The sequence below is a fragment of the Equus asinus genome, chromosome 3 (genome assembly GCF_041296235.1).
Source record: "Equus asinus isolate D_3611 breed Donkey chromosome 3, EquAss-T2T_v2, whole genome shotgun sequence".
In the NCBI taxonomy this organism is placed as follows: Eukaryota; Metazoa; Chordata; class Mammalia; order Perissodactyla; family Equidae; genus Equus; species Equus asinus.
In genome coordinates, this window is record NC_091792.1 from 101,842,978 (window position 1) to 101,869,973 (window position 26,996).

A 26,996-nucleotide genomic window follows, 5' to 3' on the forward strand; every position below is an offset into this window, starting at 1 on the left:
CACTTTTAATTATAATTGGGTTATATTTTAAGTGTTTAATATATTTCTTTTTACATTGAGATATAATTGACATATAACATTATATTAGTTTCGGGTGTATGACATAATCATTTGATATTTGTATATATTGTGAAATGATCACCACAATAAGTCCCGTTAACATCCCTCACCACATATAGTTACAATTCTTTTTCTTGTGATAAGAACTTTTAAGATCTACTCTTTTGGCAACTTATATTGCTTGATTAAAGTTTCATACTTCACATTTTATTGTGATACAATTCATGCACCATAAAAGTAAATTCACATGCCATAAAATTCACCCTTTTTAATTGTATAATTCAGTGGTTTTTAGTATATTCACATTGTTACACAAGCATCACCTCTACGTAATTTCAGAACATTTTCATCACCCTAAAGGAGACTCCTATATCCATAAGCTGTCACTCTTCATTCTCCCCTACATCCAGCTCCTGGCAACTGCTAATCTGCTTTCTGTCTCTATGGATTTGCCTATTCTGAACATTTCACATACATGGAGTCATATGGTATGTAGCCTTTTGTGTCTGGCTTCTTTCACTTAGAGTAATTTTCTCAAGGATTCTCTATATTGTAACATGTATCAGTCATTCATTCCTCCTTTATGATTGAATAATATTCCATTGTATGGATATACCACATTTAGTTTATCCTTCATCAGTTAATGGACATCTGGGTTTCCCCCACTTTTTGGGTACTATGAATAATACTGCTATGAACATTCATATGAACATTTGTGTGGAGAGATGCTTTCATTTCTCTTGGGTATGTATTTAAGAGTGAAATTCCTGGTCGTATGGTAACCCTTTGTTTAACTTTTTGAGGAAATTACAAACTGTTTTCCAAAGTAGCTGTAAAATGTTACTATGCTCTGTATTTTTCACTTAAATATTTAGCCAGTGAGTGACTTTTGGAAAGAAAAAATTTAAGTCAGTTAAGTTGCCTCTTGCTTCCCCTTATAGCCTTTGGTTGATTTTTAATGTGGGCCATTGGTGCTCAATAAACCCAAGGGTTCTGCCCCTACTCCAGGGGCTCTACAGCAGAACGTTTTAAATACTCAGCTAATGACTATACAATAGTGGATTATTTTTTAAAGATCAATATCTGACCCAGATAAGAAAAGTCAAAGTCCCAAGTCCTCCAAATTTCCCCCTTATCTTCAGGATTTTCTCTGTGCCTACCAGGGAAGGACAAAGGTTTTGTTTCTGTGGGTGGTGGCTCATGACAATGAAGGCATTTTCTTTTAAAGGCTTTACTTCAGCAATTAGCCAGCTCTTCTTTTCCCCTTGAAGCAACTACTCATAAACGTGATAATGATCTAGAAGTATTATCTTCCCCCAAATGTTAGAATTGCAATCAGCAACCAGCTTCCCCTTCTCCTAGTCAGCCTGAACAGCTTTTTCTTGTGTTTAGCTGGGTTCTCTCCCTTCCGGAGGCTAAAGCATACATGCAAATATCTGTTGGGGAACCGCGAAAGTCCTCCCAGTATAACAGTGCCACAGAGTCCTCTGAAATCAACAGAAATCCATGACGAGTCTTTGACACAAAGTCAATCACCTGCTCCAGCTCCCCAGGTGGGAGCTGGGAGCCCAGCCTTGGCTAAGGTAACTTGGCACCAGGCTGGCTTGTGGTGGGTGGCACGCTGCAAAGCATCCAAGCATTTTATAGGACTTGTTCACGCGGATGTGGGCGTGCTCCATGGTTGGAGTATGTTTATGAAATTACCAAGGAAGTCAATTATGATCCAATCCATCTTCTTTCTTCCCTGTCTTTTAGCAAAATATTAACCATTTTCCACCTTAGCCCTTCCATAAAGCTCTCTCCAGTTAGTAATAATTCAGGTCTGTGATAAGGCCTTTACCAAATTTTCTGCTAATTCTCCCTCCCTGGGAAAGCCTCATCAAGTTGTCAGAGAAGTGAGTGATTCAACCTTCATTGCAGGACTCCTCCTGCCCCCAGCCCCTTAGGGCCGCCTTAGATTTTCTTTCCCTCTCCACCTCCATTCATTTCAAGGTAATTTGGGTAGAGGCTCCCAAAAAGGCCACCAAAATCAAAGGTTAAGCATTTTCCCTCTTTGCCCCTCCATCCCCAAGCACCCTGCAAAAGGTAGGCTCTCTAAAGCAGGGATGTGAAGATGGAAAGCAAGGGAATTTTGAGAAAATGGTCCACATTCCAAATCTACCAGTTTTGTGCTTCTGCTTCCCTTGATTATTCTGTTCTTACCACTTTGCAGGAAGAAAGGAAAAAAGGAAGAGGATCTTCTCTGAAACTCATGACTCAGTTCATGGCCCGACAGTAACATGGCCCACCTTCCCTGCCTCTGGAGGTGCCCTCCCCAGTAAAATCTGGAGCATCCCAAGAATCTGTACAAGTTCACAGTCAGCATTCTTCACCATCATGGGAGCAGCTCTCAGGAAACAAGCTGAATGCTGTTAGGCGGATTATAAACACAGTCTCAAGTTGCTCGAGGCATATGGCATACGTCTAAACTGTTAAACAACCTCTTCCTGGTGTTCATATGTCAATCTCCTTCTAGTCTACATGCCAACCCTTTACTGGACGCTTGACCCTATCTTTTCAGCCCTTCCATTCTACTTTCACTGCACGCTTAGGCCAACTTCTGTCTTGAAGTCCCCTAAGTCCCTGGAGAAAGGTGATCTCTTTATTTTGGCCTCACACCCACTCCCTTTGGCCTCAGGTTGAAATTCCTCTCCTAAAAGTCACTTGCACCTGAACCAGGCCCCGCCTTTGCCCCTGGGGATCCTCATAAGCACCTTCTCTAGATTCTGAGGACAGGCCCCTCACTCTGTTTCTGCGACAGGGTTGCCCATCTCTCTTAATGGTCTGCCTCTTGCCTGCTCCCCACCCGTCCCCAGCCTGCCTGGCCAGGGGTCATCAGCCAACCAAGGATCACAGTGTCCCAAGCCACAGCTCTCGTCTCCTACCACCAGTTTGTAACTGGGACACATTCAAATAGAACAGCAACACAAGGGTGTTTTATTTGAAATCTGTTGCCTTGGGTGAGCTCTACCAGGCCCCCACACCTCAAATCCTCCTAGATCCTAGAAGAAAGAAGCTGTTTTCACTTTGTAAAGCACACAGCTGCCACTCTGCCATGAGGCCCCCAGCTTACTACAGGTGAGAACGTGGCAGGTATTTTCCTGAGAAACAGTAGCCGGGATGGAAAAGTCCTTGGGGAAGTGTGGGGCGTGTGTGTAGGGGTGGCCGGTGCTGAGTGGTGACTCCATACCTTCTGCAAATGATGGAAGAACAGGAAAATCCTGATTACAGTGATAGAAACATCATTCTAGGGATATCAAACGTTGGCCTCAAAGAAACCGCTAAAAGCAGTCAGCGATCTTAAGCCATTTGAGTCCTTTATTTTACAACGCGGTGTAAATCGAGGAATATCAGTGCATCCTACTAGTTGCAGCAAATGGCAGTCAAGAGTCTTGTCTTCTGCTGCCACCTTGTGTTTAAGAAAAAAAGTCTCAGTTCATAGAATTGCTCTGACATTGCGAAACCAGCATTTTAGAGCTGGAAGAGGTTTTAGAAATTCTCTAGTCCAACTCCCTATAATTCACAGATAGGGAAACCGAGACCCAGACTGGAACCAAGAGCCCCTTGCTCATTCCCCTGAGCCACACCACTTCTCTGGACAATGACACTCACAGCATAAGGGCTCGGGTCAAGTCCTCAACAACTTAGGCCATTGATGTACGTGGCAGCAAAAACCAGCCCGTCCAAATCTGTACGTGTCTCATCCAGGAAGAACATTTCCAAGGAACTGCAGTTGTGTGTGACGGGGCCAAGTAAGCGATCATGAGAGCTACCATTTACAGAGCACTCGCTACGGATCAGGTACTGTGTTAAGTACTGTCTATTGTCTCACTGAATTCTTCCAGTCACCTGTGAGGTAACAACGATTATTATCTCCGTCTTACACTTAAGGAAACTGAGGCTTAGAGTGGTTAAGTAACTGCCCAAAGTCACACAGCCACACCAGGTAGAGAGAGAATTCCAACTCAGGTCTGTACAGTACAAAGTCTGCTCTTAACTCTGTCATTACTCAACACATTGACTTTACCCCATCTAGCTTCACTTCACAAGGTTCAAGCTAGGAGACATCCCTCAAGCGCCCATTCACTCACTGCCTCTCTGTGTGCACATCCTGTGATGGTCCTTCCTTTTGCTCTCCTGTACTGTGGTCCTCAGACCAGCAGCTTCATCATCACCGACAAACTAGTTAGAAATGCAAACTCTCCCCTAGCACACCAGCCCTACTGACTCAGGAGCTCCAGGGCTTGGGTTTGCCTATCTGAGCTTTAACAAGCCCTCAGGGGACTTTGATGCTGCCCAAGTTTGTGATCTACAGCTATAGAACATCCAGGTACGCCAACAATGGTGTGAAGTTGAAGAAAGAATGGATACAGTAATTTAGGTATCTGCCTAAACACAAAAAACAGAGAGAACAGATTTGATTTAGGAGAAGCCAAACTCCAATCTTATTTAGCCAGAGGGAAAAGGCTCCTGGAATTTTTGCAGTTTCTTCTAAATCCCTCTTGACTCCTTACCTTATGGCCTTGAGAGACAAGGGTCTGCCACCCACCAAAAGACATAGAAAAGGAAGAGCTGCCTCAGAGCACAGGTGGAACCAATAGAAGAGGAGAAAAACCGCCCTGCCTCCCCCACCTCACGCTGACATTCGGCACTGCCATCATAATGTGGGGGGGACCCTGGCTAAGTGCTATATCAGTAAAGTTCCTGGCCTTTTGCTCAGTGTCCTAAAATTCTCAAACCACTTTTTAATAACATATTTTTTTGATGATAAAAGTAATCTATGTTAATAGTCTGAAAACTTTAGAAAAATAAGAAAACTATAAAGAAAGTTAAAAACCACTCATTCCTCTATTCCTCAGGGATAACATTATTAACTATTTCGTATATTTCCTTCTAGCTTTCTTCTATGCAGAGATAAGCATTTTTATGGCACATTTAAGTTGATTTCAACATTTTGTGCTATAAAATAATACTGATGAGATCTTCATATATAAATCTTTGCCTGAATATTTTATGATAGAGTTCTAGAAAGGGAATTATAGGGTTAAAGGTTACAACTTTTATTGAGGCTTTTGTTACTGGCAAACTGAGTTCAGAGAGCATGTGCCATTTTACAGTCCCCTCAATAGCACAGGAAAGTGCCCATTTTAACTCTTCCTCCTCAACTTTGGAAGTGTTCAGAATTTCTCAACTTTGCTGACAGTAATCTGAATTTTGGCAATATTCCAGGATTTGGAAGATGAGAACAACATGTATCTTATTATCGTTTTCTATCTGAGAATTCCAGACCGAGGGCAACCTAAATCATCGGATAAGAACAAGTTCACTTTGGAATATATTAAACTCTATATGGAAAAAATTAGAAAAATGTCTAAAAATTCCCAGTGGAGTATTTAAAGAGCCTAAGAAGTACCTGCTAATTATCCTTACTAACCTGTTTACATAAAAATAACTTTTTAAATGCTTTAAATCAGGATTCAAAAACTTAAATGTTCTCAGGAGTCTGGCAGGTAAATAAATTAATAAAACAGACTGGAGAAATAAAATAGGCAGCAGTTCACAGTAAATGTAGATTGTATACCAGAGGAAAGGAATTCAAATTCATATTTAAAAAGTAATCTACATACACTTGTAATGAGCAATCTGAAAATGAAGTTTAAAAATAATTCCATTTATAATGGCATAAAAAGAAGAAAATACTTAAGAATAAAATTAACAAAATAAATGCAAAACATATACTCTGAAGCTACAAAACACTATCAAAAGAAATTAAAGAAGGCCCAATTAAATGGAAGGACATCCCATGTTCATGGACTGGGAAACTTAATATTGTGAAGATGGCAATATTCCCCAAATTGATCTACAGATTCAATGCAATCCCTATCAAAATCCCGTTTGGCTTCTTTGCAGAAACTGACAAGCTAATTCTAAAATTCATATGTAAATAGTTTTGAAAAAGAAGAACAAAGTTGGAGGACTAACACTTTTCAATTAAAAACCTGCCAGAAAGTCATCCAGACAGTATGGTACTGGCAGGAGGACTGAAATAAATAGAATGGAATAGAATTGAGAGTCCAAAAGTAAACCTTCATATTTATGTCCAATTGATTTTTGACATGGGCACCGAGATAGTTAAATCGGGAAAAGAACAATCATTTCAACAAACAGTGCTGGGACAACTGGATATCCACAGGTAGAAGAGGAAGTTAGACACTTACCTCATACCATATTAAAAAATTGACTCAAAACATCAAAGACCTAAATGTAAGAACTAAAACAGTAAAGGTTTTAGAAGAAAACATAGGCATAAATCTTCATGATGCTGAATTAGACAATGGTTTCTTGGATGTGACAGCAAAAGCACAAGTAACAAAAGAAAAAAAATTGATAAATTGGACATTACCAAAATCTAAAGCTTTTCTGTTTCCAATGACACCATCAAGAAAGTACAAAGACAACCCTCAGAATGGGTAAGTCATATATCTGATAAGGGGCTTGCATCCAGAATATGTAAAGAACTCTTAGAACTCAACAAGAAAAAGATAACCCAGTTTTCTAAATGGGCAAAGGACTTGTACAGACATTTCTCTAAAGAAGATATACAAATGGCCAATAAGCACGTGGAAAGATGCATAACATCATTAACCATTGGGGAAATGCAAATCAAAACCGCAATGACATATAACTTTACACCCAGTAGGATTGCTATAATCCAAAGGATTGGATTGGTGAGGATGTGGAGAAATTGGAGCCCACATACCCTGTTGGTGGGAATGTGAAACGGTGCAGCTGCTTTAGAAAACAGTTTTGGTAACCTAACGTAAGGTTCGTTTTTGTATGTGTTGCTCATACTTGGTCACGTCAATTTATCTGGAGGCACGTTTGGATTTATCTTCATGATGTTATTCAGATCTACATCCTTCTTTTTTTTTTTGCATGAGGAAGATTGTCGCTGAGCTAACATCTGTTGCCAATCTTCCTCTTTTTGCTTGAGGAAGATTGTCACTGAGCTAACACCTGTGCCCATCTGCCTCTATTTTATGTGGGATGCTGCCACAGCATGGCTTGACAAGTGGTACTACATTTCCACCCAGGATCTGAACCTGTGAACCCTGGGCCGATGAAGCAGAGTGTGTGAACTTAACCACTACGCCACCAGGCCGGCCCCGTTCCACATCCTTCTTAGTTTTTCTCTGTTGGATCAGATATGGACTAACAGAGGTGACTAAAATCTTCTCCTTTTATTCTTTCTCCTTTTTTATTTTTTCTCCTTTCTCCTTTTATTCTTTATGATTGCATAAAGTTATATGAAAACTCTATTGTCATTGTAAATTGCAACTTTTTCATTACTCATTTATCTCTTCGTCTCATTTAAGATTCAAGTTCAGTCTTGTTTGACATTAATAATGTGGATCTAGGTTTCTCTTGTTAGTATTTACCTTTTTATACCTTTTTCTAATCTTCTGGGTATTGGGGAGATAGCCAAATATACAAATATGTAATTAAATTATCTTTACATAAAAGGGAAGAGTGGGAGGGGGAGTAAAGGGGAGTACTGTAAGAGAGCTAAATTTTCATCTTCTACAATAGAAAGTCAATAATTAGTACCTACACCTAAAAAAATCAAGAAAAAAGCCATATAGGCATGTTATTAAAAATATGGTTGCAAATATAAAAAGAAATGGTTGAGTGAATCGAGAATTCCTTACGGAATCGAGAATGAGGTAGGATGGAATCGGGGGAGGAGAGGGTACTAGTACCTGTAGTACGTTGTTTTAGGATACTGTATTCTACGTGCCCCTCCCTGCTCTCTGGGTCCACTGCAAAGATTATTCATAATATTCATACATGCCGTTTATTGAGAAGCTCCTATGTAACAGGCTAAGTATTATCTGTATATAAAGTGGGAGTAAAGCCAGGCCCTGGGAAAGTGCTGTAGTGTTGAGTCCTAGAGTCAAAACAGGAGTGGACATCTCAAAAGATCCGGAAAAAAGTATTTGATCAAATTCAACACCCATTCATGGTTTCAAACAAAATCTTAGGAAACTAGGAATGGAAGGGAACTTCCTTAAATCTCCTTTAATCTTCTCAAGAACCTTAGTAAGGTAGGTACTATTATTATTTATCAGATAAGGAATCTTAAGTTCACAGGGCTTGTAAGTGGCCACACTCTGCCTGACTCCATGACATGAGGACTTTCTACCCCCAGGTTCACGGTAGAGGGACACAGGTACACAAAGTAGTTCTTAGAATGGAAAGAAGAAAATGCAAAGCTATACTCTTCAGACATTCTCTTATGTCCACAAGAGGGCACTCGGGCTCATTCAAATTCCAGTCCAATGTCGAAAGAATGAAGTAATTGTATAGTATCAAACTGTTTAAATATTAATAAATTTGAAGGCCCATGAGTGTGTATTTTCCGGGGTTCATCTGCGACGTGGGTCAGAATTGACCAGCTCTGCACCTTTCAATGATAAAATCCCATTGGTTAGAGTCTCCATATACTTCTCCCTACCCCAACAATCCAGGGAGCGCCCCCCCAGGCCATATTAAAGATAGACTGAATAACCAGCTGATCAGCACTCCCCCATGTACTGGTAATGGGTGGACGCTATTTCAGTGATTTTTCTTCTAGGAGAGACTGGTGAAGAGGATTCTTCTAAGGAGGATGGCTCAGACTTTGGAAATGAGAAAATATTACGTGTGTAATTTGAAAAAAACTTAAACATGAAATTTCATATTTGGGAAATTTCTTATTGTTTCTATAGTATAAATATTAAACAAAGGTGTGAGGGGTTTTTTGTTTATCAAAAGGAGACAGGAGTTTAAAAAGTTGAGAAGTCTGGTTCTATCTCATTTAAACACATTTGGGACTGTACAAAATATTTTTCTATTATAGAGCATCAAGGTCTCTCACATTCATCTTCTCTTTTCCATATTTACTGCTACTCCTTGGTTCAAGTTCTTGTTTGTCCACTTTCAGTTGGTGGTTTTGCAAATGTGGAGGTAGAGCCAAGCCCAGGGAAAGGGCTGTGGTATTGGATTCTACAGCTGAGCCAAAACAGAAGTGGGCATCTTGAGAGATGCAGAAAAAGCACTTGATAAAAGTTAGTGCCTACTTATTGTTTTCAACAAAATCTTAGGAAACTAGGAACAGAAAGGTACTTCCTTAAACTAGTAAAGGATTTCTACAAAAAGCCTTCTATTAATATCGTGCTTTATTGAATTTAAATATCAGTAAAGGGTCAATTATATGTCTATGTATAAGCAACAAACAAATAGAAAACAAACATTTAAAATAATTCTATTTACTATAGCAAATCAAACATATATGAATACATCTAATAAAATATGTATAAGACCTCTACACTTATTACTACAAAATATCTTGGGCAAAATTAAAGAAGACCTAGATAAATGGAGATACATACCATGTTCACGGAAAAACTCAATAATGTTAAGATGTTAATTTTCCATGAATTTATCTGCAGATTCACCATAATCTTAATCAAAGTCCAAGTATATTTGCTGTGGAAATTGACAAGTTGATTCTAAAATACATAGGAAAATGCAAAGGACCAAGAATAGCTGAGGCAATCTTAAAGAAGAGCAAAGTTGAAAGACTTCCACTTCCAGATGTGAAGACTTGTTATAAAATTATAATAATCAAGATTGTGCAATATTGGCACAAGGAAGCTGAGCAATGAAATAGAATACAGAGTACAAAAATAAAACCACACATATAGAGTCACTTAATTTATGAAAAGAGTGACATTGCTGTGAACTATGGGGAAGGGTTCTGGGTCCACTGGATAGCCACATGGGAAAGAAAGTATCAGGATGCTAATCTCACCACACACAAAGATACATTGCAGAATCAAATGTGAAAGATAAAAACCATAAAACTTTTAAAGCATAGGAAAACATCCCTATGATATTGGAGTAACAAACATATCTTTAAAAAACTACAAAAAGTAGTAAAGAATTAAAAATTTTTAATTGGAGTATATTAAAAGTAAGAACATCTGTTCACCAAAAGATATCATTAAGAGAATACAAAGGCAAGCCTCAGAGTGAGAGGAGATATTTACAACACATATTGCTGACAAAGAACTTGTACCCATAATATATAAATTACTTCCACAAATTAAGAAAAAGATAGGAAACCCAATTTTAAAATTGGCAAAAGACTTGGACATTTCACCAATGAAGATATACAAATGGACAACAAACATATAAAAGGGGTCCAACTTCTTTAGTCATCGGAGAAATGGACATTAAAACCACAATGAGATACCTCTCCATACCCTAAATGGCTAAAATGAGAACAGAAAGTACCAAGAGTTGTCAAAGGTGTGGAGCAACTGGAACTCAATGTACTGTTTAGTTGGAGTATAAATTGGTATAACCACTTTGGAAAAATATTTGGCAGTATCTATTAAAGCTGAACATATGATTATGCTGTGACCCCAACATTTCACTCTTTGCAAAGATAGGGACAGAGTTCAAGGAACCAGCAAAGGATGTCAAAGCACCCTGTGGCCTGCAATAGCTTCCCAGTGACAAGGAAAGGGAATCGTTCTGAAATACAGCAAGCTGTGTAGCTGGGGGAGATGCTGGCCAACAGGAGCTGTAGCCCTCAATAGAGGAATGCAGCCCCAGCAACCTGAGGCCCTCTCTCCAATTTCCCTCCCATCATTTCAACCGGGAACCAGAGAGCAAAGGAGACAGTTTAGATAGAGTCCACACAGATCAGCCTCCAGGGGCCCAGAGCAGGGTGAAGGGCAGAGCATGGATCTGAAGGAGAAAAAGGGGGAAGTCGAGAACACTGTCTATTGTCAAAACTGACGCATGGACTCTGGAGTCAGGTTACCTGAATCCAAGTTTGGCTCTGCCACATACCAGCCGTGAGGCCTGTGGGCAATACAATTAACTTCTCTATGCCTCAGTTTCCTCATCTATAAAATGGAGATAATAATAATAATATACCTCACAGAATTGTATAATAAGCAAAAGAATGAATACATGAAATATTTAGCATGTAACAGGTATTCTATAAGTGGTAGCTAATATTATTATTTTAAGCATTCCCCTTCACATATTCCATGCTCATTTAAACAGAGAAATTTATGAAATATAAATATACCCTGAGCCAGCCCTGATGGCCTAGTGGCTAAAGTTCCGTGTGCTCCACTTCAGTGGCCTGGGTTCAGCTCCCAGGCATGCAGCCACACCACTCGTCTGTCAGTAGCCATGCTGTGGCGGCAACTCACATAAAAGAAATAGAAGGACTTACAACTAGAATATACAACTATGTAGTGGGGCTTTGGGGAGGGGGAAAATAAAGGGGGAGATTGATGTTAGCTTGGGTGAATCTTTCTCAGCCAAAAAAAAAACAACAACTCTATATTTGTGCCTATGCTTAAGGAGTCCCTTTCTACAGGCATGTTCCCCAGTCTTCTTTCTAGAACCTTCCAAGAAGCCTCTCAAATGTGATGTTCTCCACAAAGATCTCCCCGAGCCCCTCATCCATAAGGAGCCTCTTCTGTGCACCCAGAGACCCACGTCCACTCCTCCCCAGTGGTACTTACCACAGTCCTCACAGAATTGCAGTCCAGTATGCACATGTCTATTCTTATTCTCTTAAAAGCAGGAAACATATCTCATTCTCATTTATTTTGGGGCTAACTATAGTGCCTAACACAATACTCTATATAATGTTTGTTACCCTGAGCTATACTGGAATTTTGATATATTGAATATTTCTTGAAACAAGGTTGCCATTGGTTGATATTTTAAAATCCTGTAGTTATACTGAGTATTTGTTGAGATGGTTTTTACTGTGTATCATCACTGGCAGCAAAAGGAATCCAATCATAACTACTTTTAACTGAGCACCTACTCTGTGCCATGGCTTTATATATTATGTCATGTAATTCACACAACCACCCACGAGGTAGAGACAGATGAGGGAAGTAAAGCTCAAAGAGATCGTGTGATTCTCCCAAGGCCACAGCAGCTAGTAAGTGGCAGAGCTGTGATTCCCACCCAGACCTCCACAAAGCCTCTGCTGTCTGTGATGCCACATGGCTTCCTTTGATGGGTATAGACTGATGTCAGGTGTGAACAGGCACTCTGTGCTTTACCCACTTTCTTCATTTATACAATGAAGGAGGATTGGATGCTCTCTTAGACTGCCTCCAGTTCTAAAACATATGACTTTAAAGAAGTAGCTTTGTCTGTTCCTATCAGGTGCCTGTGTTGATTACTGCTGGGGACCTTTCTTCCCTCATACACTCGGTTAGAAAATACAGGTGCTCTCAGTTTCCATCACACAAATGCAAGAGGCAGTTTTGGTGAAACTCCCTTCTATGGGGCTCAAATTTCCCCTTCTTCAGTTTCATGGGTTACAGTGAAGTCAACAAGAGGGCAATTTGTGTTTGCATAAAACCAGAACACAAAAGAAAAGATCCAGGCATTATTGAGTATTTTCATACTGAAAGGGCAAAGTTCACTTTTGTTAGCTACTCTCATTCAGCAAATATGCCTCCCATCCACCGGCAATACCCCAGTGCCAGATCTCTCTAGCTTTCCCACTGCCTTTGGGTAATAAGCGGACACCCAATTACTATTTTGTTAAACTAGAATATATTTGATGATTAAGGGAGTGGAATTAAGGCAGCATTAATTTAGCCACGCAACTTCTGAACACTACGTAATTCACAAAGTAAGAGAAAATGTCAACCAGTCCTCCTTGTATACTGCCTAAAAAGAGGAAGATCTCTTCTCATCCTCTCCTTCCCTACCATCTGTCTGTCTACCTTTCTATCAATCTATCTTTCCTTCCATCCATCCATCCATCCACACATCTATCTCTACATCCATCCATCTCTCTCTCTCATCTATCTTTCTATCTATTCATTCATGCTTCTATCTATCTATCTATCTATCTTCCTTGAGCTAGCTATCTATCTGAGCCTCAGTCCAGCTCAAGGCAGGCAGGCATACAGCAGGAAAATTGCAACTAGGACAATTTACCCCCATCTGTGTGAACTCCATGGGAACTGAAAGTACAACCTCTCAATCTGTAAACATGAAATAAAAACCTGCCCAAAGCAGCAGCCTATCTCTGCTCAGATAAACTAGATTGTTCTATCTCATGACTCAGGAAAATACCAAGCTATGTGACTAGAGTCAAGAGAACAAACTAGAATTCACACAAAAGGAAAAGACTGAAGACTTCAAATCACACCACTTTGCTCAAAACCCTCCAGTGCTTCTCCATGCCAAAGTCCTCATACTGGCTGAGGGTCCCAAAACCTTCTGGCTGCCCACTACTGTCCTTGCTTTCTCTGCTCCAGACACTCAGGGCCCCTTTCCTGATCTCCCAACATGTCATGCATGCTCTGCTAAGGACTCTTGGACTAGCGGTACCCTCTGCCTTGAATATTCTTTTTTTTTGGTGAGGAAGACTGGCCCTGAGTTAACATCTGCTGCCAATCTTCCTCTTTTTGCTTGAGGAAGATTTTCTCTGAGCTAACATCTGTGCCAGTCTCCCTCTATTTTGTTTGTGGGATGCTGCTACTGCATGGCTTGATGAGTGGTGTGTAGGCCTGTGCCCAGGATCCAAACCTGCAAACTCCGGGCCGCCAAAGTGACATGCACGAACTTAACCACTACACCACCAGGCTGGCCCCATGCCTTGAATATTCTTTTCTCAAACATCCCCCTGGTCCACTGCCTTACCTTCTTGTTTTTCTATTTCATTGACTTTCACGCTAATCTTTATTATTAACTTTTTTCTGCTTACTTTGTGATAATGACTTCTTATTTAAGCCACTAAATGTGGGAATTATTTTATTACTTAGCAATAGATTGCCGAAATACAAAGTAAAATAGTTTCTCTACACACAAGCTACTTTAAGAGGTTCGAGGAGAAGTTTCAGTTAGCCCAGACATACCACTGGAGTCGAGAGTTGTTACGGTATTTGGCTGATATGCTGTGAGATCAGAAATCATACAATGTTAAAATGAGTAAAAACACATTTTGCTCAGAGAGCTGAAGTGACTTGTCTAAGATCACACAGCTAAGTAGGAGCAGATCTAGGAACAGAGCTGGAGCTTTCCTAACACTCAGCTCAGTGTACGTCATTTACTTGTTCTACAAATATTTACTGAGCACATTCTTTATGTGAGGCATTATGCCAGGAGCCGGGGATACAGAGATGGTCCTTGTCCTTAGAGAGGTTACATTCCATCAGATGACATACACCTTAAGCAACGAATTAGTTAATTTTTTGTTTGTTTAATTACAACTGTGATAAGAGCCATGAAGGGAAATAGGGTGTTTTGAGAGTATAAAATGAGAGGAAGGGGTTCTGAAATAGTCTGAGGAAAACAGAAAGAGACAGTTAAGCTAAATCCAAAAGATGAGTAAGAAGTAACTGAATGAAGAAGGGAATGGGGAACATTCCAGGCAGAAGTAAAGGCACAGATCCTCTCTACATCAACTGCTCCTCACGTGACATCGTGGTGGCCCCTAGTCTTCAATGCCTCGGTCAGTAAGATAACTAGGAGATAAGGATAGCAAGTGGAAACATATAGAAAAAAAGAAAGAGAGAGAGCGATCCAATACGAGTGGAGTTCTCCTGACTGAAAGATTTAACAGAGAAGTCAAGTAGTCCAAGAGAACATGTGACATCATGAAAACTGAAAAACGGAAAATATTTAAGCTGTTAACAAATGGTTGGGGTTATATACCCCCGAGAAGAAGGGTCTCACTAGGAAAATCTTGTACCTCCAATAATGTCTTTGCCCATTGCCTTCATTAGAGACACCTGCTGTACAAAGGCGCAGAGCCAGGAAGTGATGGCACCTCGGGGGCCTGGGGGAGGTAAGAGCTGCATGTTCAGTGTGAATTTCCCAGGTCACGCTCACTCCTCAGTGCTGCTAGTGTCTGTGAAGATGGCCCATCCAACTGCCTAACACTGCAGTGCTTTCGCCTCCTCACACTGGAAGCTTTCCTTCCACTCGATTCAGACCCCTGTGCCTATGGCATATCCTAGACTTGTCATTGGGCAGAAATGCTCAAACCCTCACATCATAAATTCTTACATTCCAAACTCTGAACACACCTTCCTAGCCGCTTAATCTTGCCACATGTCCTCTGTTTTGTGCTCATCACACAAGTTCTTCAATCTTAACAATATCTTTGGTCCATTGACACCTCCATTTTCTTCCAAACTATTTGTTCCTTTCTACCTTCAAGTCCTTTCTTATCATGCCTGGTCCCTTGTCTTCCTGTGACATCCATCTACTTCCATCTACATCGTCTTCTATTTGTGCTGTCTACTTCCCTGTTTTCACATCCAGGCTGAGGAGTGTTGAAGGAAATGATACCATAATACAGATCAGTGCCACAAAAATATCATGGTCTCTCAACGAAGCTGACAATCAATGCTGCTCCCATTCCCCACATTAGCCACACACTCCCCACATCAGACATTCACCAACCTTCTCGGTCACCTTGTCTACTTCGTCTCCCAGACGAAGATAAGAGAAGATAAGAGCCCACCACACCAGAGCCACACCTACTTCCTGCTCCTCCACTGTCAGATGTGCCTTCCTAGAAGTAGAGCCAGAGACAGGGACTCACATACAAGTGATTTATTGAGAGATGTTCTCAGGAGAAAACTGTAAGGAAGTGAGGGAGCAGGATGGCACAGAAGTTAAGATGTGGTTCCAGCTGAAGTCTATTCACAGCCTGATCCCACAGGAGGAGCATGAAGAGCACCACAGAATTGTCCACTATGAGGCAAGAGGGCCAGATTTTTGTACTTTCTTGTCAATCAGTCATTGGCTACAGGCCATCCCTGGGGGAAAGTACATAACCACCAGGCATTTTCTGCTCCTTTCAGCAAAAGGTAATTTTCCATCGTAGAGTGCAGCTGGGAGCTTTACAGCCAATATAACAGCCCGGGGTTGGGGACACTTGTCAATCAAGGGGGCCTGGGCACTCAGCAGCAGCATCCAGTCCCACAACTTTACCTACATTTATAGTCTTCCTCTCACTGCTGAACGCAGCGTCCCCCACCCACAACATGCTCCTAACCCACCGTCAACTACCACCACCGCGCCCATTACAATGTAGTTTAACCATCAGCTTAACTTCTTTCATAAGCTCCCAGACAGTGGGAGCCATTCATTCTTCTCAATACCCCTGCTGCCTAGCACATAGAAGAAAGCTGTTCTGAAGGAATGTTTTCCATTCATTAGTGGTTCTAGTCGCAGGAATTTCAAGTCAGGTGGGTAAGAGTTTCTTTAAAAACCAGAGCCTTCCACCCTTTGAATCAGATTGCATAGGTGACAAACTTACACTCTCCCTTCAGAGCTGACCTTGACCAATGACCTCCATTTGCCAAATTCTATACCTGGCATGTTGGGCGACCAAAGGCTACAACACAAGGACCAATGAGAGCGCCATGCAGAAGATACCACAAAGAGCCCCTCCTGCTACTCATCTTTGGGATAAATAACTAAAAAGCCAGGGTGTGTGGCTGCTCTTGAATTACCAATATTTTTTGGGCTGGGGACATCCCCTCATCATTACGCACCTACCTCAGCCATTTCTCATGCCACGTGTGTGTCAGTAGCAGCATGCTCTGTCTTTTTCTCGTTCATTCTCTTGCTACTTTTAACATAAGGGCCTTGTGCTCTGGAATTCATCTGGGAGAGGCCTCCTCCATTTCTCCAGCTCAGCAGTCCTCTCACTTCATGGGAAAGCACAGTTACCCAAGCCAGAGGTGTTAAGTGATCTTGTTTGACAAACAGGAACAAACCTGGCTTTACACAATGTTGATTCCACCTCCAAAGTACTACAGGCAGCTCGCTACACACCAGGGTAGAAACCAAGTGCAATGTCATCCTTCTATTTGCTGTGAAGACTCCTGCTTCTTACTTCTTTAAAGATATGCTCTGTGGGCAAAGAGTGTACAGACAACTAATGACGAGCGCAAATAAAATCTGGAAGGGCCCAGAAATTTAGAAAAGAATTTGAGAAATTTGGCAATCGTTTTTCTATTGAGAAATAGCTAGTCCACAAGGGAAAAAAATCAATCGATGCCACACACCAGCAGAAATCAATTTAATTAGGGAGGGGGCAGTGAGCATGGAGAAGAAGAAAAGTAAACAAGGGCCAACCCACTCATTTCAAAATTCAGAACAAGGAACATAAAAAGGATGTCAACCTACAGCCTAAAGTAAAAAGTTAATATTTTCATGTTTGTTACAGCCAAGTAAAGGTGAAAAAGGGAGAGAGGGTAGAAGACATGTTCAAGGACAAGTGAAGAAAAAAAGGGAGAGGCCTCTCTTCTCCTCCAGTTTCTTTTTTTTTCTTTTTTTAAAGATTGGCACCTGAGCTAACATCTGTTGCCAGTCTTTTTTCCTTCTTCTTCTTCTTCTTCTTCTCCCCAAAGCCCCCCAGTACATAGTTGTATATATTCTAGTTGCTGGTCCTTCTTGTTGTGCTATGTGGGATGCCACCTCAGCGTGGCCTGATGAGTGGTGCTAGGTCCACGCCCAGGATCCGAGCTGGCGAACCCCTGGGCCACCAAAGCAGAGCATGCAAACTTAACCACTTGGCCATGGGGCTGGCCCCTCCTCTAGTTTCTGACATATACCACAGTCTTCCTATTTCCCCCAGCTTTGGCTGAACCCACTCAGCTTCCTGCCAGGACATCAGATCTATCAAACCTACAGAATCCTCCAGAAGCTCCTCATTTACCCTTTCTTGAGCAACTTAGGCTGATGCCATTACCATCAACTATTCCTCCTAGAATTAGGTTGCCAGATTTAACAAATACAAAATACAAGGACTCCTAGTTAAATTTTTATTTCAAATAGATAATTAATAATTTGTTAATGTAAGTATGCCCCATGCAATACTTGGGACATACTTATACTAAACAAAAATAAAACAAACTAAAATTCTTGTTTACCTGAAATTCAAATTTAATCAGGTATCCTGTATTTTATCTGGCATTTCCACCCAGAATCCCACCATCAGAACCAAATTTTGTTGGGATTAAACCTCTAGCAAGATTCTTATTTGTTTTCCGGTGTGTTCTCTCAGAGAGGTGCATAGGGAAGACCCACGGCCCACACTACCCGTCACGTGGAACACAGGAATCTGTGCCGACGGGAGGAGAAATTCCAAGCCCACGTGGGCAGGATCTAACACATGATTTAGGCAAACATTTTCATTGACAAATATGGAAGCTCAGAAAGATTAAGTGATTTTCGGAAAGATTAAAAGATTAAACTGCCTGGGTGGCAGTTATTAATACAGAGTCAGGACTAGAATCTATGTTTTCTTCCTTCCTCTCTCACAAGAATTTTCTTATCATAAATTTTATATATAACACACAAAACTTCAGGAGGCAGATGGTGAAGCGGGTACTAAATTCTAAAATAGTTTGTGAACTAAAATAGTTTTGTGAACTTACATAGTTTTGTGAACTTAAAAATGAGTAAAAAAGGAGTGTGATAAAGTGTTGGCTTTTGTGAAATGTAACTTATAAAATACCTTTTGAATCTCATTTTGAAATTCTGCAATCAAGTACTCTTCAATCAGTCTTCAGACCTTCCAAATGCGTACTTGCTCCAGTTCAAAATCTCCCCAAAGCAGGCTAACTCTGGTTAGTGCACATCCATCACAGGCCCAAACATGCCTCCTTGCCAGTGACACCAACAAACGCTAGGTGGGAGGAAGCAAATGGAAAAAGCAGCAGTTCTGAAAGAAGAAAATGCTTCCTTCGCCTGGTTTGTACCTAAGGGCTGTGGGAATGCCTCAATTTACTAGGGAGCCCTGTTGTCATTTCAGAAGCACATTGCAACACTGAACCCTAACAGGGACTCTCACCTAGCAGCAAACTGGGCCAAAGATCTGAGCCAGGCTGTCGGACCTTTAGAGATTTATGTTAAAAGGCCCTAATTTTCTAGAAATAGTATCCAAAGTGCATTCTCCTTTTTAGGAACTCCTTCTATTTTGGAGGCTTCAGTGGACAATTCTGATGATCACTCCCCATACGGTGTTTTTCCAAAACTAATGTCTACAAGAGAAAATATAGCCAGACTCGAATCCCAGGGTGATCTGGGACCCGCATAAAGTCTACGACGGTTTGGATGCTCTGGCTCCAAATAATGCAATACCCGTCTAAAAGTGGCTTGAACAATGGGAGTTCACTTTTTTCGCATGACAATCAAGAGACGGATAGTCCTGGTGTTGTTTCAGGGGCTCCTCACTGTCCGGGCTCTGAGTCAACTTCCTACCTGTTTTCTTGGCCTCTGCCTCAAGACCACAAGATGACTGCAGCTGCTCCCAATACAATAAACTTGCATTTGAAACCCAAAGCAGAAAGAGATTTTTCTTACTAGACTTTTTATCATGAGAGAGAAAATCTTTCCTAGAAACCCCCAGCAGGTATCGACTTGTGTCCCATGACCAGAGCTCAGACCAGTCTCATGACCGGTCTCAGACCAGTCACATGCAAGGGAGTCTAGGAAAGCAAGAATCCAGAATTTTTAGCTTCCACGTAGTGAGAAAAAAAGGTTCTTACAGCAAGGAAAGAACTGCCACACTTCTCCCCAGCTTGTATACATCGCACATTAGTGTCCTGCCATCACCCCAGGCCCAAAACATCACCACAGGCATGAAAGTCTTTCCAAACTGGCTTACCTCCTGCTTTCTCTATTTCCATTCAAGATGCCCGCAATTTTCCTCTCACTCCTCTGGAGACCCCAGATTCATCTTGGACTCCTTCCTTTTCCTAATTCCCATAACCACAGTCTCCATGGCTCAAGAACATCAGCCCTTCTCAAGGAGTCTTCTCTCTCTCCTCTCCTTTCGGTTCTGAGTGTATTAATTCAGACTCATCACTTCACAGCCAGACTAACGTGCAAAAGCCACCAAACCATTCTGCCCTCATCCCAGACACCGCTTTTTCATGTTTCCTGTTCAGAAAGCTTTCAAGGATTCCCCCATTAGCCACAGAAGATATTTCAAAACCTTTAGCCTAATTCTTAAAGTCAGCCACAATGGGCTGCAGTGGTTAAGAAAGCACACTTTGTAATTAAACAACTCGCTTGAAGTTTGGCTACTTAACTCTCCAAGACTCAGTTTACTCATTCATAAAATGGAAGTGACAATAACACACAGCACACATGTTGAGTGTCAATAATTTATTGTCAATAATATTATTTTTCCTGTTGTTCTTAAGTAGCAGGCACTCTGCTATATATGAGGATGTCTGGGTGGGTAATATATATAAATGGTGTCTGTCCTCATTAAGTTGATTTCAGTTGCTGAAGTAAACCAACTCTTTCATCGGCTGAATGCACCTCTAATTCGCCGCTCAATATCCATTTTATAAACTGATTCTTTGTCTTTCTCTCCGTGACTAAGGAGAGTCCCAAGAGGAGCGCCATTTTTGGCCATGCTCGTTCTTGGAGAAAGCTTCCTCCAAAATCCTCAAACTTCACTTTGTCCTCAAAAAGACTCCATTTACTCTGAGGCCATAAACCCTGGCTCATGTCTTTGAAAGCGCACTGTGCTTCCAGAACTGTTAACAGTATTTATCTTCATCTGACTTCTGTGCAGGTTCAAAAAGCAGAAATGAAACATAGTGGCTCTTTGTTTCCTTATACCACAGTTAGACTGTTCCTGTAAATTTTAAGCACCGGAGATTAAAAATCAGACCAGGGATTAAATGGACACAAATTACATTCTTCTCACTTTGCTGTGATCTTGTGACTTAGCTTTTTCGTCTTCAAATTTTGACTCCTCTTACTTTGACTCTTTTACCAGTTTCCACAAACCAGCCATAATAAAAGACCACATTCTGTAGGGGTACTCATTCTCTGTTTAAAAAATAATAGTAAAAGGAAAAGAAAGTCTCTTCAACAAATGGTGCTGGGAAAACTGGACAGCCACATGGGAAAGATTGAAAATTGACCATTCTTTTTCACCACACACCAAAATAAACTCAAAATGGATCAAAGACTTAAAGATTAGGCCTGAGACAATAAGTCTTTTGGAAGAGAATATAGGCAGTACACTCTTTGACATCAGTTTCAAAAGAATCTTTTTGGACACTGTAACTCCTCAGTTGAGGGAAACAATAGAAAGAATAAACAAATGGGACTTCATCAGACTAAAGAGCTTCTTCAAGGCAAGGGAAAACAGGATTGAAACAAAAAAACAGCTCACTAATTGGGAAAAAATATTTACAAGCCACTTATCTGACAAAGGGTTAATCTCCATAATATACAAAGAACTCACACTGATTAGCAACAAAAAAACAAACAACCCGATCAAAAAACGGGCAGAGGACATGAACAGACATTTCTCAAAAGAAGATATGAATATGGCCAATAGACACATGAAAAGATGTTCATGATCGGGGCTGGCCCCGTGGCCGAGTGGTTAAGTTCGCGCGCTCCGCAGCAGGCGGCCCAGTGTTTCGTTAGTTCGAATCCTGGGCGCGGACATGGCACTGCTCATCAGACCACGCTGAGGCAGCGTCCCACATGCCACAACTAGAAGAACCCACAACGAAGAATACACAACTGTGTGCTGGGGGGCTTTGGGGAGAAAAAGGAAAAAATAAAAAATCTTTTAAAAAAAAAAAAAAGATGTTCATGATCGCTAATCATCAGGGAAATGCAAATCAAAACTACACTAAGATATCACCTTACACCCGTTAGATTGGCAAAAACATCCAAAACCAAGAGTGACAAATGTTGGAGAGGATGTGGAGAAAAAGGAACCCTCATACACTGTTGGTGGGAATGCAAACTGGTACAGCCACTATGGAAAACAGTATGGAGATTTCTCAAAAAGTTAAAAATAGAAATACCCTATGACCCAGCCATCCCATTACTGGGTATCTATCCTAAGAACCTGATATCAGAAATCTCAAGAGTCCGTTGCACCCCTATGTTCATCGCAGCATTATTTACAATAGCCAAGACGTGGAACCAGCCTACATGCCCAGAAACTGATGATTGGATAAAGGAGATGTGGTATATATACACAATGGAATACTACTCAGCCATAAAAAAAGACAAAATTGGCCCATTCACAACAACGTGGATGGACCTCGAAGGTATTATGTTAAGCGAAATAAGCCAGTCAGAGAAAGACAAACTCTATATGACTCCACTCATAGGTGGAAGTTAGTATATTGATAAGGAGATCTGATCGGTGGTTACCAGGAAAAAGGGGGGGTGGGGGGAGGGCACAGAGGGGGAAGTGGTGTACCCACAACATGACTAACAAAAATGTACAACTGAACTCTCACAAGGTTGTAATCTATCATAACATTAATAAAAAAATAAAATAAAATAATAGTAAAAGGTATATCTCAAAGATAAGCAAGATCTGTACCCTACTGATACCTTCCAGCCACAAAAGACTTTCATGTAACTAATGCTTCTATTGCCCTCCGAAATTATCCAAGCACTGAAAGGCCAGGACAACGCCTCAGTTCACCAGTTCATTTTGGCAAAGTGCTGGTCGAGAGCTGAGCCCTGCCCTCCTTCCTTCCTCCAGAGCTTGGGTCAGAGGCAGGCATGAGAGTTTCTCCATGTTTCCTGTTAGGGGTACTGACTCTGGACCTAGACCACCTGAGTTCAAATCATGGCTATGTGACCTTGAGCAAGTTCTTTAACTTACTTGTGCCTGAGTTCCCTCATCTAAATTAAGGATAAAAACTGGCTGACCCCATAGGATCGGGAGAATCACGTCACTTAATACAGGTAGCGTGCTTAGGGCGCCGCCTGACGTAGGACTAAGTGCTATGTAGGTGTGAGCTGCTCTTGTCACTAATACTCTTTCCCTTGGCTTGGCCACCAGTCAACAGTCTTCATGGCTTGCTGGAACACTTCCTCAACATTCCTCCAAAGCTCTCTATTCAAAACCTCAGGCCAGCCTATGAATCAACCAATTTCATTCTGTGGAAAAGAGTCCAAGAAGAATAAATGGGGAATGTTGGATACGGTGGGGCTCATGCTTTATCAGGCTCTAAAGAAATCTGGACAATAGAAATGCAAACTGCTCTGCTTAAGAGGGAGTCCATATTTTATCCCTCATCAATGACACAATGTTCTCCTTAAAAGTCAAACAGCATCCCTCTCACTGCCTACTCTTTAGAACCTCCTGCTCAAATATACACGCCACCAAGAAAATTGTTAATGTTTGTACAGTTCAAATAGCTTTGGCTCATTAAAAATCAGACTTTTGACAAGTCCATTAATCCTAGGATTTCCACTCTAAGGTAATGTTCACTTTGCAAAGTCATAACCAGAGCACCTATGTATAAAGTGACTCTTATGATAAAAATATGGTCTGTTTGGGGGCTGACCCAGTGGCACAGCAGTTAAGTTCGCACGTTCTACTTCGGCAGCCTGGGGTTTGCCGGTTCGGAGGCGGGGTGCGGACTTGGCACTGCTTGGCAAGCCATGCTGTGGTAGGTGTCCCACATATAAAGTAGAGGAAGATGGGCACAGATGTTAGCTCAGGGCCAGTCTTCCTCAGCACAAAAAAAAAAAGAAAAAGAAGAGGCTTGGCAGCAGATGTTAGTTCAAGGCCAATCTTCCTAAAAAAGAAAAATATGGTCTGTTTGTAAAAATCTTTCTGGTGGTCTTTATTCTCAGTTAGTGACCTTCTCTTTTAAAAAAATAGTGCTATAATTTATAAAGTTAAACAATTTGTCTCCAATACTGTAACTTCTTTTTACCATCCTTAATAGTATCTCTAATAGCACAATCCTAGAAGCTAAGAATAGGTTGAAAGAAGCAGACTGCAACTTCTTCATAGTTTCAGGATAAACAACACAATTTATAAGGCACATAAAAACCATGATGACATACATATTAAAAGTTCTTTTCACTTAAAGACTATAAAAATACTTTGGCTGAATTATCTGTGTTTCAGGTCTCTCAGCTCAGTAAGTGGCACTAATGAAAAGCAAAAAGGCCAAAAGAAAGAAGGATGGCAAGGAACTAAGAGCAAAGGCCTTAGAATAATCTGCAGTTAGCTCCATCCATCCTTTGAGAGTTGACTAATGGAAACAGGGGGCCTCTGTTTCCACTCTATAGTTCCAATTCGTGGTGAATACTGTCTGTGTTCCAAGTGCAGTAGCAAAATAATAAATCAGAGTGAATTCAACGTAAGGATGACCCCATTCAGAGAGACTAAACTTTTAGTACAATTCAATTTTCTTTGGTTTACCTACTGGTTCACAACATGGGTCGGGGTTTGGCCTGGAAGGTCAGTGCAGAACCAAGAAGTACCAGCCAAGCCAGACACATACCATTAATAAGATAACTTTTAATATAGTTGTTAATAATGGAGAGATTGCTAAATTAAAAATTGCCTTTCTCCCCAGCAATTCTACTCCTAGGTGTATATCCAAGAGAATTGAAGATATATGTCCACACAATCTGTGCATGAATGTTCATAACAGCGTTATTCATAATAGCCAAAAAGTGGAAATAACTCAGATATCCACTAACTGATGAATGGATAAGTAAAATGTCTTGTATCCATATAATGGAACACAATTTGGCAATAAAGAGAAATGAAGTAGTGATACATGCTAAACAGTGGATGAACCTTGAAAACCTTATGCTAAGTGAGAGAGTCAGTCACAAGAGGTCACAGAATGTATGGTTCCATTTATAGGAGATGTCCAGAGCAGTCTAATCTACAGGGACAGAAAGTACCTTCGTGGTTGCCAGGAGCTGGGGGAAGGAGGGAGCAGGGAGTGACTATTACTGGGTATGGGGTTTTTGTGGGGACAGTGATGAAAAGTTTTAAAATTGATTGTGGTAATGGTTGCACTACTCCATAAATGCACTAAACATCATTGACTTGTATACTTCAAATGGGTGAATTTTATGATACATGAATTATATTTCAATAAAGCTGGGTTTTTTTAAGTTGCTTTTCTCTCATTTCTTCAAATAGATATTTATGAAGTAGTTACTCAGTACAAATTACAGGGTTAATGGTGAAGTATATAAGATACACAGTAGACCTTTGTCCTTCACAAGGGATGATTCTGGAAACCTTTCCAAATCACCAAATAAATGATCGCTACTAGGGCTGAGACATTGCACAACCACAGGGAGTGTCATTCATTTTGGAATCTATGTGAATGGTGTTCCCAGGAGTCAGGCAGAGCAAAATCTCATGGCCATACGAGGCGGTCCTGGCTACCACTAAGACACGAACATGTGGCTTTCTTTCCTGGAACTCCCCCGGCCCATTACCACCAAAGAACCAACTCTTCTTTTTTTCACTTTGCAAAAATTATTGAATATGTGCCAGTGGATTGGGATGCAGATGGTGGTTGGTGAGCCAGGCTATATGGCTTATTCCCCACTGGCACTGCCAGCACTCATGAGAATCTACAAGGAAATGTTCCACGATCAATCCTACTGCCTGGACTCCACCTCATTCAAATATTTATGAAAGAGATGCCAATCCATCATGTGGTTCTAAATTGTCAATCTTATTTACAGGCAAATAATCATTTTCTGCATATTTTAAACATCTTTTTCAAAATATACTAATTGCCATCCACTGTTTACTCTGGTTTTTTGAATTGCCAATTAAATATACAACTGTCTGTGCTTTTGAAGTAAATATAGTTAGCAATGCAAATACTTATGCTTATTGATCAAACACATTTGTGTTCACTTCCATCCCAACCCACAGAGATGGAAGCTGTTGATCTTTAAGCAAATGGCACTGCACACACATTTTCTTCTGTAAGTCAGAGAGAGTGGGAAGCAACTAGTCATATCCGTAAAAGAACATCTGTGTCTGTGTAAGGGGTGGGAAAGCAGAAAAAATGGAAATGACCAAACTGCAACCATGTTAGTATCTGTGCGCGTGGATCATATGACCATGCAGGACTAATTCCCCAAAATCATTTGTTCTATTTAGTTTTTTGAAAAAAACATTTAATTATGATGATATACTTCAGACATATAAGGCATAAAGAATAATGAAGCATCCCCACGTCTACTACCACCCTACATAAGCAATAAATACACTTGGAGCCCCTGATCCCATTATTCTCTCCGCTATTTATTTTCAAATGATTTGGGAAAGGACAAAAAGGATCCTTTTCAGGAACTGCAGGACAAAAGATGAGTCCAACATTCTGTAAAGATACTGCCGTTTACAGTCTGATATAAAGGGGCTACCTGACGAGAGCCAACTCCACTCCGCCAGATCCATTCTGCAGGATGCCTCAGATACTCACTACTCCCTCTTTTTTTTTTTTTTCCTCCAACGAACTTCATTTTTTATTAGTGTGACCATTTGTATCAACTTGAATAATTCAATCCTATGAATCCTCGTGTACAAACTGAAAAATGGAGCAGGCTGTAGATATTTGCAAAATTTGTTCTCAAATTCTTAGTTTCATGTTGATTTTGAAGATGCTGATACATGTGATCAGACAAAACACCAACAGTTAAGAGGCAGTATACATCGTCCTACCTTTTAGAAACATTCTTAAAAAATATTAACTGTGATTTTTTAAAAGTCTGCACAATTTGAACCAATGCATCTCAAATCAAACTCGCAAAAACAGACTTTAAAAAACAGACCATTTCTCCTCCAAGTCTTTTTGTTTGTTAAAGAATAGCACCTGAGCTACCTACTGTTGTCAATCTTCTTTTTGTTCCCAAATCACCCCAGTACATAGTTGTATATTTTAGTTGTGGGTCCTTCCACTTGTGGAAAGTCTTTTTGAGAACGCAATATCAATGCAATGCAACGCAAATCAGAACATCTAATTAATAAAATTAACAAACCAAAGTAA

At 40.7% G+C, this 26,996-nt stretch overlaps 1 protein-coding gene across 4 annotated transcripts in view; it reads right to left on the reverse strand.

The window, feature by feature from the left end:
* SHROOM3 (shroom family member 3) overlaps positions 1-16,987 on the reverse strand; it is a 263,254-nt gene extending 246,267 nt beyond the window's left edge. Inside the window, exon 1 of one of the 4 annotated variants that reach the window (XM_070505588.1) lies at positions 16,717-16,987. In XM_070505588.1, coding sequence (XP_070361689.1) covers positions 16,717-16,725 — 9 coding nt within the window. In that variant the 5' untranslated portion in view covers positions 16,726-16,987. The remainder of the gene's footprint in view (positions 1-16,716) is intronic. The other 3 variants (XM_070505587.1, XM_070505586.1, XM_070505585.1) reach the window with 3 other exon arrangements.
* Positions 16,988-26,996: the final 10,009 nt, after the last annotated feature.